Source organism: Octopus bimaculoides, chromosome 24, assembly GCF_046866305.1.
Source record: "Octopus bimaculoides isolate indiv1 chromosome 24, ASM4686630v1, whole genome shotgun sequence".
In the NCBI taxonomy this organism is placed as follows: Eukaryota; Metazoa; Mollusca; class Cephalopoda; order Octopoda; family Octopodidae; genus Octopus; species Octopus bimaculoides.
The window spans coordinates 5,879,919-5,900,260 of record NC_142951.1 but is presented as its reverse complement, the minus strand read 5'-3'; the positions used below and the strand labels follow the sequence as shown (position 1 = coordinate 5,900,260).

The following is a 20,342-nucleotide window of genomic DNA, read 5'->3' as shown; positions in this document are numbered from 1 at the left end:
AAAAATTCCATGTGAAATGCAGCAGGACTTGGAAAGATAGTGACGATGTTTGTATGTTTGTACTACATGTTTACGTTATGTAATACACTGAAAATATGGCATTTGAAAAATCAAATAGAGTTTGAGACTGACTACATAGAGAAAAAATGGGAATTTCTACATGGCAACCTGCTGAAAGCAAGACAGGAGAGATCTGTGATTGGTGTAAGGAAGTAATAATTTGGAAGGTGACATTGTGGTAGAAAAGTGCTGTAGATAATGCTATAAGAGACAGGCTTGGTCACACGAGGAAAATATGGGGAACAAAGATGCAGGCCTGGTTGTTTGGTAAGAAGTCTGCTTTGCGTAATGCCTTGGGAAAGTATCTTCTACTATACTATAGCCCTGGGTCAGCCAAAGCCTTATGAGGAGATTTGGTTGACAGAAACTGAAAGAAGATCCTTGTATGTATATCTATCTATCTATCTGTCTGGCTCTGGAGCTGTTTCTGTTGCAGAGTTTGAATTTATTCAGCATATGCAGTGCCTTTAAAAACCAGTGTATACACTATATCTACGTACTTCAGACTATGTACTTCTCTACGTACTTCACACCTGCTGACTCACCCATGTTTCAGAAGTGACATGATTATCTGTCGCTGACAAACCACAACAATAGTGAAATGAACTTGTTCCTCTCATGATCACATCTGGGTTGATTTCTTTTTGCATTGCTTTGAAGTACATTGTGATTTATTAATACAATACCTCTAAAAAAAAAGGGATTCTCCTGGCCCCAAAACTGCAGCTCCTGGTTTTTCATTGCTAACCTTAAGTTATATATGTAGCAATGTGTGTGTGTATATACATATATATATATATATATATATATATATATATATATATATATATATATATATATATATATATATATATATATAAGGTTAAAGGAGGGTATTGGATTTAACTAAACCCAAAAGATACAGGTAATACTGAGTAAGTGCTGTATACCAGCTAGTTATGCCCCAGTCGTTGTATGAACAGGATTGGGGATTATAAGTCGTGTATTAGCGTGTTATGTATAAATATATAAAAGGATAAAGAGAACAATGGTAAAGTTAGAAATATATTTTATGGATAGAGTCTAAATTATATTTCTAGACTCAATAAAGTACATTTCTAACTTTACCATTGTTCTCTTTATCCTTTTATATATTTATACATACATACATACATATATATATATATATATATATATATATATATATATATATATATATATATATATATATATATATATATATATATATATTTTATTATATGTATTTATTTTCTCTAAGTTAATAATTAACTCAGACAAAATAAATTGGTTAATAGATACCAGGATAGCAAAGATCACAAAATGACTGTGGTGTAACTCCTGTTTATGAGGAAGAAACTCCCTGTTATTTTGGGTACTTGAGTAAATATATAAATTTAATAAATGGAGTAAAACGCATATGTTAAATGAATTATATATATATATATATATATATATATATATATATATATATATATATATATATATATATATATATATATACATACATACATACATACATGCATACATACATACACACACTCACATAGACACGAGTGACTGAACAAATGAAAGAAGATAGCACCCAAGCCATAAGTTAGGGTAGTATGTATTTCATAACAGTCTGACCCATGCAAGCATCGAAAAGTGGGCAGTGATGAGTTACAGTAGAATGTGAAAAGCATTTGGTGCAGAATTGTGTTTTGCAGAAAAATATTCTCCCTCCAAACTTTATGAGTGAAAACATCAAATCAAGCACTGAGTGATGTCAGGAGACTACCAGATACAATGTTTTGGTGTGATATCACCTCTTCAGTGGCAGATATGGTCTTGGTCATTTGGAGCTAAGCTGGAATTCCTGCTCTTATATACAGAAAGTAGCAACCAATACTTTTGCAGATGTGCACTGGGGCTGGCCTGTCCAACCAATGGAGGAAGGGAAAACAGATGTAAAATGATGTTATATATAAGTATATGCATATATATATATATATACATACATATATATATATATGCATGTATATATATACATACATACATATATTCATATATGTATATATATATATATATATATATATATATATACATACATATATTCATATCTATATATATATATATATATATATACACACACAGAAACATATATATATATGTATACACACACACACACATATGTATACATACTGAGAGAGAGAGAGATACATAGACAGATTGATAGATACACACACACACACACACACACACACACATACATACTCATATAGATTGAAATGTAGGTAGGTTTGCGCGTGTGTAAATAATCTTAAAAGATTTTCTGAGGTTAAATCGAATTCGAAAGCCTATTTCTCATTCTCAGGCCTTCAATTATGAAGGCAAGACCTGAGAGAGAGAGAGAAAATACATCCTGGTGTCACACGGTTGAAAGTAAGGAAAGATAACCCCGTCGGTCGGGAATAAGTGATGTCTTATCGAATTTATTCGAAAGCCTATTTCTCACTGTCTCTCTCTTCTTAAACTCAGAGAAGCAGACAACCAAATGAGAAACTGATGTGAGAAGCTAGAAAGCGATAGAGCGGCTGGTTCAATTATGAAGGCCAGACCGGAGAGAAAGAGAGAGTGTGTGTGTGAGAGACAGAGGGTTAGAGAGAGAAAGAGAGAGAGAATACATGCTGGAGTCACACGGTTGAAAGTAAGGAAAGATAACCTCGTCAGTCTTGAATAAGTGATGGCTTTTTCCGTGACATGTTTATTAACTGTATCATCGATTTATCTCTTAAATCTCTAACCTCTGTTGAAATTCATCTCTAATAATTATATTAAGGTTAGCTAAGATGATAATGGGGGGTAATTTCGGTGAATAATTTCTCAAAAGTATGGTGTCTGTTATAGAAATTGTTAGAAGCCATGTATGGGAGGGAAATTCTACCAAAAAAATATGGTATAACATTCGCGCTTTAAAAAATTATTTTTTTATGTAGGTCGGATTTTTTTTTGTATTCGTAAGAAAAATTTACGAATGAAATAAATTTTGTATTTCTCTTTATTTTAATAAATAATGAAGTAATTAATGTTTACTGTCGCTAAACTGAAGGTATTATTGCTCATTGAAATAAAGCTTAAACGCGTGTGTCTGTTATACTCAACATACTGTGTGTAATATGTATGTATGTATGAATGTATGTATATGTATGCATATATATATATATATATATATATATATAGATATATGTATATATATATATATATATATATATATATATATGTATATATATATATATTCAAATCTTTTTAATTATTTAAAACGAATATGAGAAATAAATTAATGTAAATATATTTACTTTTATCATAAATTTTAAAGGAGCGAACGTGTAAGATCTATTTATTTTTACTATGATTTATAATTATTTTAATCTTTAAATTTTACCTAAGTTATTATTTTTCCACCCCCACCCCTCTAATTCCGGAATATAAAAATTACACGATGAGTATTAACATTTGAATGCGAGTCCGGTTGCATGTGTATGAAGACTAATAATAATGGGCGAAGGTGACGGTGTAGATGGAGTTTTCGAAATAATTAAAACACCGATCGTCTTCCATAGTTCAAGTGAACTGCTGTGAGTCGATTTGTGATCTGCTAAGGTTTGTTTCGTGTTGGTAATTAAAAAGAAAAAATAAAGCAAAGAAAAAATTATTAAAACATGAAAGAAAGAAAGGACTGAGAGAAACGCGGAACGATGGAAAGGTTGAGTGATCGAGAGTTTACTCCTCCACACATACATATATATGTGTATATATATATATAAATAGAAAATAATTTATATATATATATATATATGAACGATGTATGATAGTGTGTGTGTGTGTGTGTGTGTATATATATATATATATATGAACGATGTATGATAGTGTGTGTGTGTGTATATATATATATATATATATATATATATACATGTACGATAATGTATATGTATATAATATCGTATATATGCATATATATATATATGTATACTATGTATGTGAGTGTATACATGTGTGTGTGTTTATATATATATATATATATATATATATATATATATATATATATATATACACACACAAACACGTGAATGTCGGTACGTATATGTATGTATATGCTTACATATATGTGTATGTATAAGTATGTATATGTTCATGTGTATATATACATGAGAATGTATATATGTATATATATATATATATATATATATATATATATATAATGTGTGCGTGTATATATATATATATATATGCATATATATATCTATATCTATATATATGTAGATATATATATAAATGTGTGTGTATATATATTTATATATGTATATGTGTGTGTACATGCGCACACATACATGCATCGGTAAAGAAAATTTCTCCCGAGTTGTCGTTCGTTCGTGAGCTTGTCGGTTCTGCCGGTAGATGCCGCTGGTGTGAGTGTTCCACGCATGACAAGCAAGACCTTAGTAGTTATTCCGGAATAAAAAGGCGAAAAGCTGCGTAACATTTTTCGGCGAAAGAAAAAAAGGAAAGGAAAAAAAATTTCTGCTTCCTTGCTTTGAAATTCAGTTTGAAAAAAAAAAAAAAGAACCCCTTACAAAACAACACACCCCTCCCTCTTTAAAAAGAAAAAAAAAAAAGATTCACAAAATAACAGACACAACAAAACAAAAACAGAAATGGCATTGAAAAGAATTCAGAAGGTGAGATCTTTGCTCTTAGATAAAGAAGACATGAAATGAAATGCTACATCCATGTATATATATATGTGTGTATATATATATATGATTAATATACATGTATGCGTGTGTATATAGATGGATATATATTGTGTGGCTAGGGAAAGAAATATGCGTGTAGTATATTAAAAGAGATTATATTATGGTGGTTTTATATGGGAGGCAAAATGTAGATGAGATTTAGGAAAGAAAAAGTCTTTTTTTAAGATGTCTTCTCCCCCCCCTCTCTTTATATCCATCACCGTTTTGTCGGTTATACATATGTATATATTATATATATATCTATATGTATTATATATATAACAATCCGTATAATATATTTATTATATCCGCTCCATGTATATATATATATATATATATATGTGCATATATATATGTAACTCGTGTGTCTTTAGATATATATACTATTCACATCGTTGTATGTGTGTGTATATATATATAGCAATCCGTATAATATATTTATATCAGCTATATGTATATATATGTAACTCGTGTGTATTTAGATATGCTATACACATCATTGTATGTGTGTGTATATATATATATATATATATATATTATATATGTAACAATCCGTATAATATATTTATATCCGCTCCATGTATAAATATATATACATATATATATATATGTAACTCGTGTGTATTTAGATATACTTTACACATCGTTATATGTGTGTGTGTGTATATATATATATATATATATATATATCTATTTGTATTATATCTAATATATGGATGGGGGGGGGGATATATATATACTGGATTGAAAAAAAGAATTACATTGTGGTGGTTTATTCGGGAGGCAAAATGTAGATGAGATTTAGAAAGGAAAAGTCTTTTTTAAGATGTCTTCTCCCCCCCCTCTCTTTATATATCCATCACCGTTTTGTCGTTTGTCGGTTATATCCATATATATATCAGCTACATTGTATATACGTCTCCTAACTCTATGTCTATGCATGTATTTATATATATATATATCCTGTACACCTATAGAAAGAATATAAGCAAGGGTGATGGGGCGAAAATACTTTTTTTTTTTTAGTGTAGAGGGGGGGAAAGTCTTTTAAGATGTCTTCTCTCCCCCCTTCTTTTTTTTATTAATATCCATCGCCGTTTTGTCGGTTATATATAATATATATACACATATATATCTATATATCTCCGTACTTATTTGTATAATGATCCCCCATTTGTATTTTATTAAGTGTCTGATAATGGATGTATTGAATGTATGTAATAATGTCGAATTGAAACGAAGAAGGCCTAGAAGAGGAAAAATGCCTCACCTCCCCCAGAGCCGCGGCAGTTTCACTGTCATTTTTAACAGTTGTACAAAAATTGATGAATGTGTGCCGCCGGCGGCAGCTACCGCCTCTCAAATGCATTTATATAATAGCCACATACCGATATATCTATCTATCTATCTATCTATAGAGAGAAAGAGAGTATAAAAGGTATAAGTTTATATATATATATGTGTACTCTCTCTTTTGTGTTCTCTGTATTTTTTAAGATCTTTTAAATATTGAAGCCGTTTTTTTTTAATACATGAAAAACAAGCAAGTGCTTTAGACATCATTGTATTTTATTTAAAAAAAAGTCTGTTGTATAAATTTTAGATCTTTTATAGCGTGTGCCCTCTGCTAAATACTGTCTTTTCCACCCACATTTATGTATGTGTAACTATCTATCTATCTATCTAATATATATATATATATATATATATATATATATATATACACATACATACACACACACACACAGATCTATCTCAATCTATCTATCTACCTATCCACACAAACACACATAGATATGTTTCATTGTGTGTTATATGTAATCGTCTTGTTCTATACATATGTCGGTCTTTACCCGGCTGCTTAAAAATCGAGATATGGAGCTATATTGTAAATGTTACGTATATATCTTCACACACGTATGTATAATCTTCATGTGAAGGGGTATGCTTTTAATATATCTATTTAGATGGTTTATATGATAATTCCTAGGTACAGGTATATGTAGGTAGGTATGATTAAATGGACATGTGAGTAGGTTTTCTACATATATATAGAGAAACCTACATTACAATGTATTCTATACACGTGTGTGTGTATGTATAGATATATATATATATATATATATATACACACACACGCATACTACTTTTTTTTTAGTCCGGCTACTAAAATAATGATTCAGATTTTACGAAGCGATATTCTCGTGTTAGCTTCTGACATCCATTTATTACATTATTCCAAGTTATCTGTACATGTTCCTGTACGTTCTATATAATATAATGTTCTATATATCTATCTATCTATCTATCTATCTATATATATATATATATATATATATATATATATATATATATATATGCCGGCTATTGTATTTGCTAAGAGGCATATGTGTGTGTTTGATGTGATCTCTATATGCGTCCCATGTTCCATATTAAACCAAACAGAAATATTAAATGTAGAGGCTGTGACTGAGGGAGGAAATGTGTGTGTGTGTGTATGTATATATATATAGTGTGTGTATTCAGTATTTTTTGACTCTGTGTAAGGAAATATATCCTTTTATACTTGCCGGCAATTGCTCAACATTCGATACACATTCTCGTCTATATATTCTTTCTAATGGACGTTGTGTATTTGATATGAAAAGATGTATATAAAATTTAATCGTGTTATAGATGTATAATTCTATAAATTTCCCCATCTGTTCGATGTTTTGTGGTGTTGCGTGTATAGTGAGAGAAACAGCTTGCTAGGCTTGGCTAAAAGGAATAGTTTTCTGCTTAAATATGATTATGCTATCTGGAATATGTTCCTCTGTGTGTGTGTGTGTGGCTATAATATGGTGTGTATGAGTGACTATGGAATTGTGAGTGACTATGGTATGTTGTGCATGATGATATGGAATGTGTATGACTATATAGAATGTCTTAGTTACTGGGATGTGTCTGTGATTATATGGAACGTGTGTATGGCTATATGGAAAATGTTCCTGTATATGTTTGGCTATATGGAATGTGTGTGACGATATGGAATGTGTGCAGGTCTCTGACTATAATGGAATATGTGCTTTGGGATTGTATGGAGTAATATGACTGAAATATAATGGGTATGTCTGTATGGAATATGTTAGTACTGAACTATATTCTCGTGTGCTTGTATATAACTCTGTATTGAGCCTCTGTGTAATGTATGTATACATAATACTTCAACTATGTTAAGTGAATGTGGGAGAAGAGATGCTCAATATTTGTGTAACTGCTGAGTATGCAGTGTGCGCGCGCGCACTCTGCTGAGCAGTGTGTGTGTGTGTGCCGATCTGCTGAGTATGCAGTATGTGCAGTGTATATTTGTCGCTCTGCTCAGTGTACGTGCAACACTGTTGACCACACTTTCAAAGTATCATTACTATGCTGAGCACATTGATATTACTCTGCTGCACATGATATTACTCTGCTGCCCCATTTATGGGCATCACTCAGTCTGAGCTTCCGATGAGCATCACTGAGTACGTGCGTCTGTCGTATGTGTTACTCTGTTGACTGTGTACGCGTTTCTCTGAGTATGTTGCGTGTAAATTACACTCACATAATGTGTAATACACACACACACACACATATATATATATATATATATATATATATAGTGCCGTTTTATGTATATATTGTAATCTATGCTGAGTGTATTGATATATATGTATATATAAATTATATCCCAGGGGTGTATAGTTTGTAAAATATAAATTGCCTTTGTTAATTTTATCCGCTCATTTAAAAAAAAAAAAAAATTATGAAACGTTGTGCCGGGATTCATCCTGGAAACAGAACCTTCTGTTTGTATCTCGGTTTGTGGTGCATGCTGAGCTCTGACGTTGCAAACCTTTTCTTCGTTGTAACCGACCGGCTTTTCTCATCTTGTGTGTATCATACTTTTTCTTATACACACACACACATATGTATATATAGATATATATATAGATGTATGCTAATGTATAGCGAGGCGATACTATGAAGATATATATTATATAATCCTGTATCTGTGATATGTCAGTGTCGCTCTTCTATCGCTTACCATGACGTCATGGTCCCAGTTATTTTGTTTCTTTATAATCTCTCTAATCTCTTTCTGATAATTCTTCGTCGCTAAAACCAACCCCAAAAGGATCATCGTCTAGTTTTTCTTTTTATTTTTTCTCTCCCTCTATATATAAAACATGTCCCCCTCTCACACTCTCTCTCTCTCTCTCCCGTTCTCTATGTGTATATATATATAAATATATATATATATATATATATGTGTGTGTGTATCATGTCCACAAACACTAGCACCTATATTTATTTATATATCTATCTATCTATCATCTATCCTGTCTTTATTTAAGTTTTATCGATCTGCAATCCTCTCCACGGACAGTCACTAGCGTCTCCTCTCCTCCCACCTCCTTCTCATTCACCATTTCGCTTCTCTTCCTCCTCCTCACCCCGATTCTGATACACCTCAGTCTTGGAGATCTGCCCTTCCTCTCACTTTCTGTCAGCCTCCCCTTCTCTCTCTCTCAACATTGCTACACTGATAGCACGTTTTCCTCTTCCATTGATGTGTAATGGATGTTTCTCCAACACCATTATCATTCGTTCGTCCTAATATATATATATATATATATATATATATATATATATATATATATATATATATCTATATATATATATATATATATAAAATATATATAGCTTTCCGACATGTGTGTACACATACACAGAAATCGTTTTCCCCAACTGCTTTATGCATCACCACCACCACCGCCACCGCGGTAGGAGGAGGAAGGCAATGGTGGTGGTCGTGGTGGTGATAATCATAACGGTGGTAGGAGGGCGATGATGACGGTGGTATGGACGAGGAGCGGCAGGAGTAGGGAAAAGATGTCGATTTGTGTTTTACTGCAGATACACCACCACTATCATTATTATTATTATTAGTATCATTATTATTGTTATTATTATTGCAGGTGAACCTTGTTGGTTTTTAGACATGCTAGTTTTCACTCGTATGCCTTGTGTACCGGCAAGCTTTTATCTTTTCACATTCTATCTATCTACATGCTAAACCTTACAAAGGTGACAGAGGATCAAGAAATGTGGCGCATATCTATCTATCTGTCTATCTATCTGTCTATCTATCTGTCTATCTATCTATCTATCTATCTATTTGTCTATCTATCTATGTGTGTTATTGCCTCAATCATAGTTATAGGACTTACGGCCATGCTGGGGCGTCGCCTTGAAGTGTGTAGTCGAACAAATTGACCCCATTACTTTTTTTTTATTAAGCCTGACGCTTCTTCTGTCATTCCTTTTTTGTCGAACCGCTAATTTATGGGACGTAAACAAATCAACACCGGTTGTCCAGTGGTGGTGGTGGTGGTGGACAGACATAATGCTATATATTATATATATATATATATATATATGTATATACATATATATATATATACACACACACACATACATACAAGGACGGGCTTCTCTAAATTTACCGTAGACACTTGCCCAAGGTGCCGCGCAATGGGGCCTACAGCCATAGTAGTTTCTCATTTAAACCAAGAGAAGGGAGTTCGGGTTTAACATTTTACACGGTCCTTGTATAAACTCGGTTTGGTTCAACCTTTTTATTGACCCACATCCATGATCAAAGCTGTTCCAACTATTTAAAGCATCCAGCCGTCTCTTTTGTCTCAGTTGAGGGTCTAATGTTGCCTTGTTTTTTTTTTAAACATTCCAGTATGTTTTGAGGAAAATTTGGTTATTCTTTAACTTGCATGAGTATAAACTCTTTGTTCAGTCGTGTGTGTGTGTATATATATATATATATATATATATATGTATATAATCATACACATTGTGGTTTTGTCTCCAGTCAGGCTTCATAGAGTAAATGATCTGTGATCATCGACGTCCAGTGCGATCCTTCGGTATTGGTCTAGTGTGTCAGCATGAGGAGACAATGTCATCCACCCATTTCTTTTCAACCTAACCTCTTTATGTCAAGAGGGGGATGGTCGTGTGGGTGAATGGCGTCGTACCGAAAGGATTGTCTGTCTCGGTCTATGTTGGACCATCTCGTGTATTCTTTAAACACTTGTGTACAGTTATGAAAAATGGTGTAACCATTATATATGAGAAGCATTATTTGGCCAATTCCTAGCACATAGAACTGCGAGGTATAGGCTTTTACACCGTTTAGCTGTTGGACAAACCTATGGACTTAGTCATTCTAGTCGTGGCCATCTCTTATTTTTATGTACCTAGGACTGCATTGTCATATCTAATCTGTTAAGATTGTGGGTACTAATTTTTTAAAACACGAATCTACACAGTGGCTTGCGTGTAGTGTTTGTGTATGTATGTGTACACACACACACAGCTAATGTTTATTATTTTATCCAGATATGTTTAAATGTTTGGATAATGATGTTTTCACAGTTACTGTCTTTTTTTTTTTTAAATATTAATCTCAAACTACACACATGCCCATCTCCACGGAGTCACTCCTAGAAGTTGCAGCGAAATTTCTCGAATCACACCCTACTGTGTCGTTAAATAAGGAAAATCCCAATTTCTGTAAGTCCTCCGCGCCCCGAAAAATACCGGATGTTAACGACTGGATCTTATTAGCTTGGATCCTGTAGTCCTCCTGCTCGATCTCAGTTGTACAAAGCAACTAGATTTAATTTTAACTCGACCAAACTATAGAGTTGTTGTTTAACCCTGATGGAATATACCTGTGATCAAAGGCGTCCCGTCAGTGACCATCCTGTCTTATTGTTTGACGTGTCCTTTTATTAAACTCTTATGTGTGTAGTTATAGACTACAATCGGTTTACGATAGAAGGCGTATCTGCCGTGATCATCCCCTCTTTTTTTGATTATGTATTATTATTTCAGTTTAACATTATGTAATATATATATCCTTCAGTCACAGTCATTGGCTCGTAAATCATGAGGTTCCTACATAAGAGAAATAGGAGTGTGGTGAAAAGAAAAAAAAAAATATGAATGGACGACTTCACTGTGAGAATATTTTTTGAGTGAGTGCTTCTTATACACACATACACACCAGTGTTAGTGTATGTTCTGGTGTGAATGGCATTTCTAGATTTCCTTACGTAACTACACGAACAAGTGGTGAGGATGGGTCCCGGTTTTCTCTTCCGATGCTGGAATTGGCTTCCATTCTTTCTCTGTCTGTCTGTCTGTCTCTCTCTGCTGCTAACATTAAACGATTCGAAGTGGGTAGAAGAAATCGAGGCGGTGAAAGGTAGTTGGGAGCGGTATTCCAGATAAATAGATGATTAGGAAAGAAAAGCTGTAATTAATAATTTTTATTTTTTTTGTTTCCACCTTGAAAAGAATTATAAGCATGTTAATTTTTTTGTTTTGTTTTTGGGTTAGCTTTTATCTGTGCCCGATCGATTCATTATCAGCTGATTGCATGTGTGTAAGTAATATATGTTACACACTAAACAATCTATTATTATTATTATTTTTATTATTATTCTATACCTGAAATGTTATACTTCTGTTTTAATCTGTTTTATTTATATATGATTTTTTGAAATAGTTTATAACCGAAAAGGATGGTTGTGTCTTTCTCTCGGAGAAATATTGAAATATAAAAGGGAGAGAGTGAGAATTTAAATATAAAAATCATGGGAGATAGTTTAGTATGATTATAAGCTGGTTTAATATCCTGAAGCTAATGTGTAGATGTTTCTATATATTAAATAAAAGTATATGATGAAAAGAGAAGGCTGGCGGTTGCTAGGATTCAGTGTATGTAAGTTTCAATTGTTTTGTGATTTCGGACGAAGCTTTTTGTTCGGTTAGTGTGTTGTAACATTGTTACATATGTCGCTAGTTTGTTTCGGTCTTTACAGGCCAATGGCCCCGATCGAGCATATTTGTGGTCTGAGATATCTACCATCTCGTTTTATGATTTCTTTAATAATTTTTTCTTCTTATATAGTAAGTAACTGGGGACTATTATTGTCTAGTGTGGTTTTCGTTTTTTTGGCTGCTATTTCTTTCAGTTTAGTAAACGTAATAAGCACCCACGTTTTGCTCGTCGGTTTGCCGCATAAGTTGAAAAGCAGTTGGAGTCGACCCGTTTTCTTCTCTTTATATACACATGCGCCAACAATTCATAATCTACATTCTTTTCAATCTTGACAATGTTTTATATTAGGCCTTCCCCCATTGAAAGACGCTTGGTATGATTTAAAGGAAATTTGGTTGCTATTTCTAACCCGTCGCACAACCATTATCTTTCTCGTGAGCTTGTTTCTCTTTGTTATACGGTTTTTTTAAAAATCATGTTCGTCATTTGATTACGGCCATGCTGGGGAACCACCTTGAAAGGTTTAGACTTTTTAAAGTCTGATTACTTTATTCTGTGAGTCTCTTTTTGCCGAACCGCTAAGTTACGGGCTCAAAACACACACACACTCTCCCTCTCTCTCTGTTTCTGTCTTCTAAATCCGTTCAAAGCTTTGATCAACTCGGAGCTATTAGTAGCAGATAATTGTCCAAAGCGCCATGCAGTGGGATTGAACCTGAAACCATTGTGGTAGGGAGGCAAACTTACCACAGAGTCCCGCCTGCGCCCTGTTGTTGGTTTCTAAAACGAAATAAAACTTAAGACCTGGTGGAAAAGTCTCTCAAGTTTCCAGTGGTTGGCTCCGTCCCTGCCAAGTATTCTATATTGATTGCTATTATTAATATACTATTGGTAGTGCTTAGTTTCATCAATTGCCTGCTTCGGCTTTCTCTCTCTATAATAGCAATTGTCAGTTTAGAAAAACATTGCTTTAAAGCTAATTGAAATAATACCTTCAACTTCCTTCTTCCCATTCATATTTGCATCAGGAAAGGTTAAGTTTCGCTTTGTATAGAAATAAATGTATTGGGGAATAACCGTATATTGTGGTTTTATTCAGACAGCATGTATATAATATATATGTGCATGATATGGTTGTCTGGATTTCTCAATAGGCACTAGTACAAAAGGTATGATATTAAAGCAAGACCGGTATCTTCTGTTAAGTTCATTGAAGCAATACTTGGCTATCTCTCTCTCTTTCTCTCTCTCTCTACATGATCGGTCGACCTGTTAGAAACAACAGCCAAAGCCGAATAATGTTTAAGCTTGAAAAACAATCAATTGATGTAGGCGATACATAATGTCTAGATTGGTGTTGTTGTTGGTTGAAAAACCAATGGCTTGTTCTTCATGGGCCCAGAGCTGCAAATCTGGGGGAAATTATCAAGATTGTAGGTTAGGCACCTTTTTTTTAGTTTGATGTAGAAATAGGTCTGAGAAAACTTTTTCTTTTTTTTATCTTTTGATACTTGCCAAGAGTATTGCAACCATTTTAGGGAATTTGGCGGGCCTGGAATTTTAATGCCCTTCCCTCTTTCCTCAAAAAGCTCACTAAGGTTATCCAAGAAAACTGACCGGGATAGTTTTTTTTTTTTTTTTTTAATACTAATCCAGCGAACCATTCTAGTATATAACATGTAAAAATATGATTAAGAAGATTGTATTTTTAGCTATTTTGCTGCTACTGTAAAAGAAATTGAAAAAAAAGAAAGAAAAAAAACTAGAACTCCCCCCCCCCTTTTGTTACGTATCTGGGCGGTTCAATGAACTTTGTTTTGCAGTATATAGATCACCTTGTTGTTGCTTGGGTTTGCCAGACCTGTCTGACTGAGCTCTATTATTCGTTGTTTTAGAATATCGTTTTTAAGTTACATCTTAAATGTTTTACAAATGAATCTGTATCTAATGAACAATATATATACGTGTGTGGTTGTGTGTGTGTGTGGTTTTTAAAAAACGTTTAAGATATGTAGTTTCGAAGTTTGTCAATGTTCTTGATAAAAAAAAAAAATTAAAAAAAAACTATCTGGAATTAAGCCAGTTTGTTTGTAGTGCAGTAATCGCCCACCAGCTTCTTGTCTTTTTTGTTTTAAGTATCCAGTAGTTTACGGACATTTTCGTTCGTCTACCAGTTTTGGTGTATGGAGGCATTTATTTAGAGCTTTCTTAATGATTTTAATCAGCTTCTATTTATAGGCAGGACGAACTAGAAGAAAAGTGAAATAAATGACAATTGCTCTCTTTGGTCAAAGAATCAGTTCTGTTTCCAGAACTTTCACCCACCTGCCCCCCCCTCTCTCTCCTGTTTTAGGAGTGTTCTGTTTAAAGTTATATTTGCAGTTTATACTGCATTAGACATCAGTATCTTGTTTATTGATTTCCACGTTTTCTTTTGTATTCTTTTTTTTTTTTGTTGTTGCTGCTACCACCCTGGGTTGGATGATTGAGCCAATTTTTTTGCCAAGTCTGACTTGCAGGTATTTTACAACTGGATGCACTTACAACACCACCTCTACTCAACCTTGAACTGAATGGTTTCGTCATTATCTCTTTTTCAGTCAGTTTTGTCTTTCTGTTGGGTTGTTTGTCCAGCGGTCAAGATTTAAATGCTGCTTTGGGTCAGCAGTCATAATTGTGCTGACTCATTTCTTGTGTGAATTGCCATCTTATCTAAACTGGCACTGGGTAATTTTGGTCTACTAGTTCTTGGCTTTGCAGTTTCAAAAGACCCTAAACCTTTTTTGATATCTGGGCCAGATCCAAAACCTGGACTTTTTTTTAGGGGGCTGCACCAAAAAAAGTAAAGCACAAGTCAAAGAAAAATTTATAGAGAGAAGACTGTTGGGGGACTAGGAGAAGGATGCTTGAGGGCTGCCTGTGGCTCTGAGATCCACAGTTGAGAACAGCTGCCCTAAAGTCTACCAATGGCCTCTGGTCATTCAACCTGCTAGAAATAGCAGTCAAGTCACACTTCTCTCAAATAAGAGGACATATTAAATATGTAGGCCTATTTATGTTTCCCTCTTCCCACAACCAAAAAGGAAAAAGAGATTAAAGACAAGATGGTCATGATTGCAGTGACTTAATTCATAGTTGTGCTCAGTCAACCCAAATCCAAACAATATAGTTGCAGGTGCTGGAGAGAGATCTGTCTTTACAGAAATGTGATTGTCCCATGAGGTTTGAAAAAACGTATTGCTTTGGTTTTCCTACAATGGAAGTTTGAGGTAGAAAGGGCAGTTTGCTCAATGTATTTCCTAATTTGTCAAAGTTAAAGTTGGTCTTGGTTACTGACATAGTTTCCATATTAATTTTGATTCTATGTGAATGTCTTTTGAGAGGCCTTTTGACCTTTCAAATCTTATCAGTATGTTGGAGCTTATGTAAGTATATCTAATATACGTAACTGAAATACTGTCAGCCTTTCCTTTCATCACATATTGCACTCTTAGAAATAACATATAAACCCTGCCACCTTAATTTAAGGGACACACTGAACAGTCATAGTCATCATTCAAGTTTTATTTTTCCATTGCTGGTTTGGATTAGACAGTTATGACAATTTAGTCATACATAATCCTACAAAAAAGTAGGATTCTATATGAGAGAGTGCTGAAAAGTTCCTGGCTTTAAGGGTATTGTGAAAGGCCTGGTTGGAGGCCCAATCTTCCAAGTTTTTTTTTTTTTACAGGGTTTAGAAAAACTGAAGGACCACTGCAATAAATGTGTGAATCTGAGATGTTGAATAAAATCATAATTAACTGATTTTCCTGTATTTTCTTTTACCCAAAGCCAAGAACTTTTCAGTAACTCCTTAGTGTATGTATATATATATATATATATATATATATATATATGTATATATATATATGAGGATTGTTTCTTTTTGCCAAACTTTTAATGGGAATGTAAGAAAACCAACACCAGTCTTCAAGTGGTAAGACAAACACATAGCTGTGTGGTTAAGAAGTTTGCTTTTCAACTGTGTAGCTTTGGGTTCAGCCTTGCTGTATGGCACCTTGGACAAGTGCTTCCTATAGCTCTTGTGAGTGAATTTGGTTAAATGAAACAAATAAACTTGCCCTGTATGTGTATATATGTATACACATTTGTCTGTAAATATTTACAAAACTACAAAGCTGTGGATGTTGATCTCATTGGCTGCAATTGGTTGTTGACATTTCCTGTTGACAAATTCTGTGATTTTGAATGCTTTTGAAATCTTTTACTTGAAAAAAAAGGTTAGAGTTGACAAAAAGTGCATTTGGCTGTAAAAATCCTGCTTCAGATTCCTCCCATCTAAGCCAAAATAGCATGGAAAAAAGTCAACGTTAAATGATAAACTAGATATTAAATGAAATCAATGATATACGGCAGGCTTCTGCAAAGTTTCTATCTACCAAATTCGCTCACAAGGCATTGGTCCTCCTGGGTCTATCGTAGAAGACACTTGCCCCAAGGTGTTGCACAGTGGGATTGAACCTAAAACCATGTAGTTTCTAAGTGAACTTCTCTAACCCTTGAGGATTTAAACCAGTTGTATCCAACCAAAATATTCTGTTTTATGTTCAAACGAGCCTGATCTGACCTCTCATACTTCCTCTACAATGTCATTCTATAAATAGTCACATCATTGAAATCTCAAAGCTATGAGAGAGAAAGGCATGATTAATTCAAAACAATATGAACAAATAAGCATTGCATTTGACAGTAATCTGAATGCTAAAGGGTTAATGCCTTATATTGTGCCAGTGGCATGTAAAAAGCACCACCCAATCGTGGTCGATGCCTGGCCCCTGTGCTAGTGGCACATAAAAAAAAGCACCCACTACACTCTTGGAGTGGTTGGCGTTAGGAAGGGCATCCAGCTGTAGAAACCTTGCCAGATCAGACTAGAGCCTGGTGCAGCCTCTTGGCTTCCCAGACCCCAGTCAAACCATGCCAGTATGGAAAACGGACGTTAAGCAATGACGAATATAGACACATGTAGATTCACATATATGTACATGCATGCATATATATTTATGTTAAGCCCCTCCCTCTCCCATGGGAGTGATTTTGTGAGAGATTTGGCTATTTGTAGCAGGTGAAGTGACCATGTAAGTGCTTCTCTTTGCCTGTCTTGTAAAAGTACCCAATCTCTTAACACTATGAAGTGAGTGAAGAATAAATGTAGATTACTGATTGAATTATGCAGCTTATTCTACCATTCTAGATAATACATGCATCACTTAAATTGCATAACTGTGGTTTATCTTCTGCTGCTGCTTGTTTTTTTGATCTGGATATAAAACTGTTTGCACAATGTTGTGTCTGATGTGTGTGGTACAGCACTTTGGCAATAAGTAGGTTATCCACTAAAGCATTCCAGTAAAGGAGTCTCTCAGTTGCTCAGTCCAAATGAAAGAGCAACCAGTTTTACCCCTTAAAGGAATAATTAATCTTTGTGCTAGAAATAGCTGAATTTCCCACAACTTGCATCGTATTGTGTTTACGAGGAAAGATCCCACCTCCTTCTAGATACACTGTCAGGAAATGCAAAAGACAGGATGGTCATGGCTGGAACGATTTTGATTACATTGTGTGTGTGTGTGTGATGACAAAGAGTTCACTTAGAACAAGACAATTACAACCTTCTTTGGTCGTCTCTTGTTTCACAATGGTGTTTGTTTATAATTTGGTGATTAAATCCTTTTGAATGACTTGCCCTCAGTTTTAATGACTTGACTTGAACAGAACCGATTGAGTGTTGGTGGCCATAGAGTGAGGGGAACTTGTTTAGCTCCAATTCAACCCTTGATCAAGAAGACCTATGGCCAAAAGCCAATCTAATCTCTTGTACATTCTCCTGTTATCTAAGATGACCTTGTGTCTTCTGTAAGATAATTATGTGTGAGTAGGCTGTTTTTTCTAGCGGATCAAGTCACCATGTAGAGAGTCTGTGAAGGTTAAACAGATCCTATGTATTAAAGCATTTCTCCTTCCTTATCTATAAAGACCTATGATGTATTTTCTGTTTAATGTGTTTGTCCTCGCAGTTTCTGCTTCCCGACAACAATTAACAGAGTATGACATTCATTAACTGGTAAATCATCTAACGACTGGTTTCAAAAAAAAAAAAAAAATTAGTGTTTTTAATTTCACATTTCGATGTTAAAGCTGGTTTCCACTTTAAAATAAGGACGTTTTATTTAAGGGCCTTTAAATTTAGTATAAACATATTTCAGTTTGTGTGTAAAACCAGAAAGGTAACCTGTTTGATTAAAAAAAAAAGTTCTGTTCATTGTTATCAATAAACTTTGATTTATTTTAACCTCTGATCAATCTTGATTGAGCAGAACTACGTGTTCCAACTGTGACCTTATAATCTTTATTCTCACAAATGGTTGTAGCTAGGGTCATATCTGGTTCTTCTTTTTTAAGATGGCAGGCTGTGTTTTGAGGGAAGCAGGCCTGCTATTTCTAGAATCTTCCTCATTGGTTCATCTGTGAACTTGTACAAGCATCTGCTGCTACAATTCCAAAATTAAGTTCTGAATTGAATTGTCCATGTAAAATCATAGGGCCAAGGATGTGGTTTGGGAGAGCTGTAACTGTTATGTCTAGCATTTTGATCTGCTGCTAGATATAGTTCTTTGGTTGGCTATTAAATCAAGCTCTAACCCTTTAGCATTCACATTACTCTATCAAATGTAATGCTTTGTTTTGACTGCACAGCTTTGAGATTTCAATGATGTGATTGGTTATTTTTAGATTGATGTTGTAGGGTAGGTATAAAAGGCCAGATCTGGCCGATTTGAGCATAAAACAAGTCGAGTATTTTGGCTGGATACGACTGGTTTAAGTGCTAAAGAGTGGGGAAAAAAAAACAAAGAAGGGCAACTGGAATTCCCTTGGTTAAGTTAAGGACAAACTGTGGTCAGTGGGACTTCCTGAATGGTATGCCTGAGAAGTGCTTTCTGCTTGATGATGTCAGGTTTTGAAAAAGGGTTGTTTTGCTTAATCCACAACTGTACCACCTCAGGTTACTTGTCCACTTCGATTACAGTTAACTGGGAGCCTTAAAAGATCACTATAGGGTTTAAAGGGAGCCGGACTGACAAGGCAGTACTAATTATTGTGGAAGGCTGTTGGGATTGGCAAAAGTGTTTCAGGCGCAAATAGTCTATCTAGTTTCATGTTCGAACCAGTCAGGTCCAGCCTCTCACACCTACTTTACAATGTCATTCTAAAACGATCGTATCGAAATTTTGAAGCGAAGAGATAATATATGATTAGTTTAAAACAATGGGAAGAGATAAGCTTTACATTTGACAGTAATCTGAGTGCTAATGGATTAGGGCACTAATAGGTATTTGGTGCAATTTTATCAGAACAAATAGGACTTTTGATGAACAACGGAGCATCTTTTAGAAAGAACTGCTAAATTTCCTTCAAATCACATCCTACCATCTTAACCCCCCCCCCCCCCCCCCCCCAAGAAACAAAAGACAAAAAGCACATTGAATAATATGGTCCTGAGTTCACTGCACATAGGGAAAGCAAGATGGGATGGTCACATTTGTAGTGGCTTTGAT

The 20,342-nt window shown here is 34.4% G+C and overlaps 1 protein-coding gene across 1 annotated transcript in view; it reads left to right on the top strand.

Annotated features, from left to right (window-relative positions):
- The first annotated feature begins 4,538 nt into the window (after positions 1 to 4,538).
- LOC106879255 (ubiquitin-conjugating enzyme E2-17 kDa) overlaps positions 4,539 to 20,342 on the top strand; it is a 60,269-nt gene continuing 44,465 nt past the window's right edge. Inside the window, exon 1 of the mRNA XM_014928752.3 lies at positions 4,539 to 4,775. Coding sequence (XP_014784238.2) covers positions 4,752 to 4,775 — 24 coding nt within the window. The 5' untranslated portion in view covers positions 4,539 to 4,751. The remainder of the gene's footprint in view (positions 4,776 to 20,342) is intronic.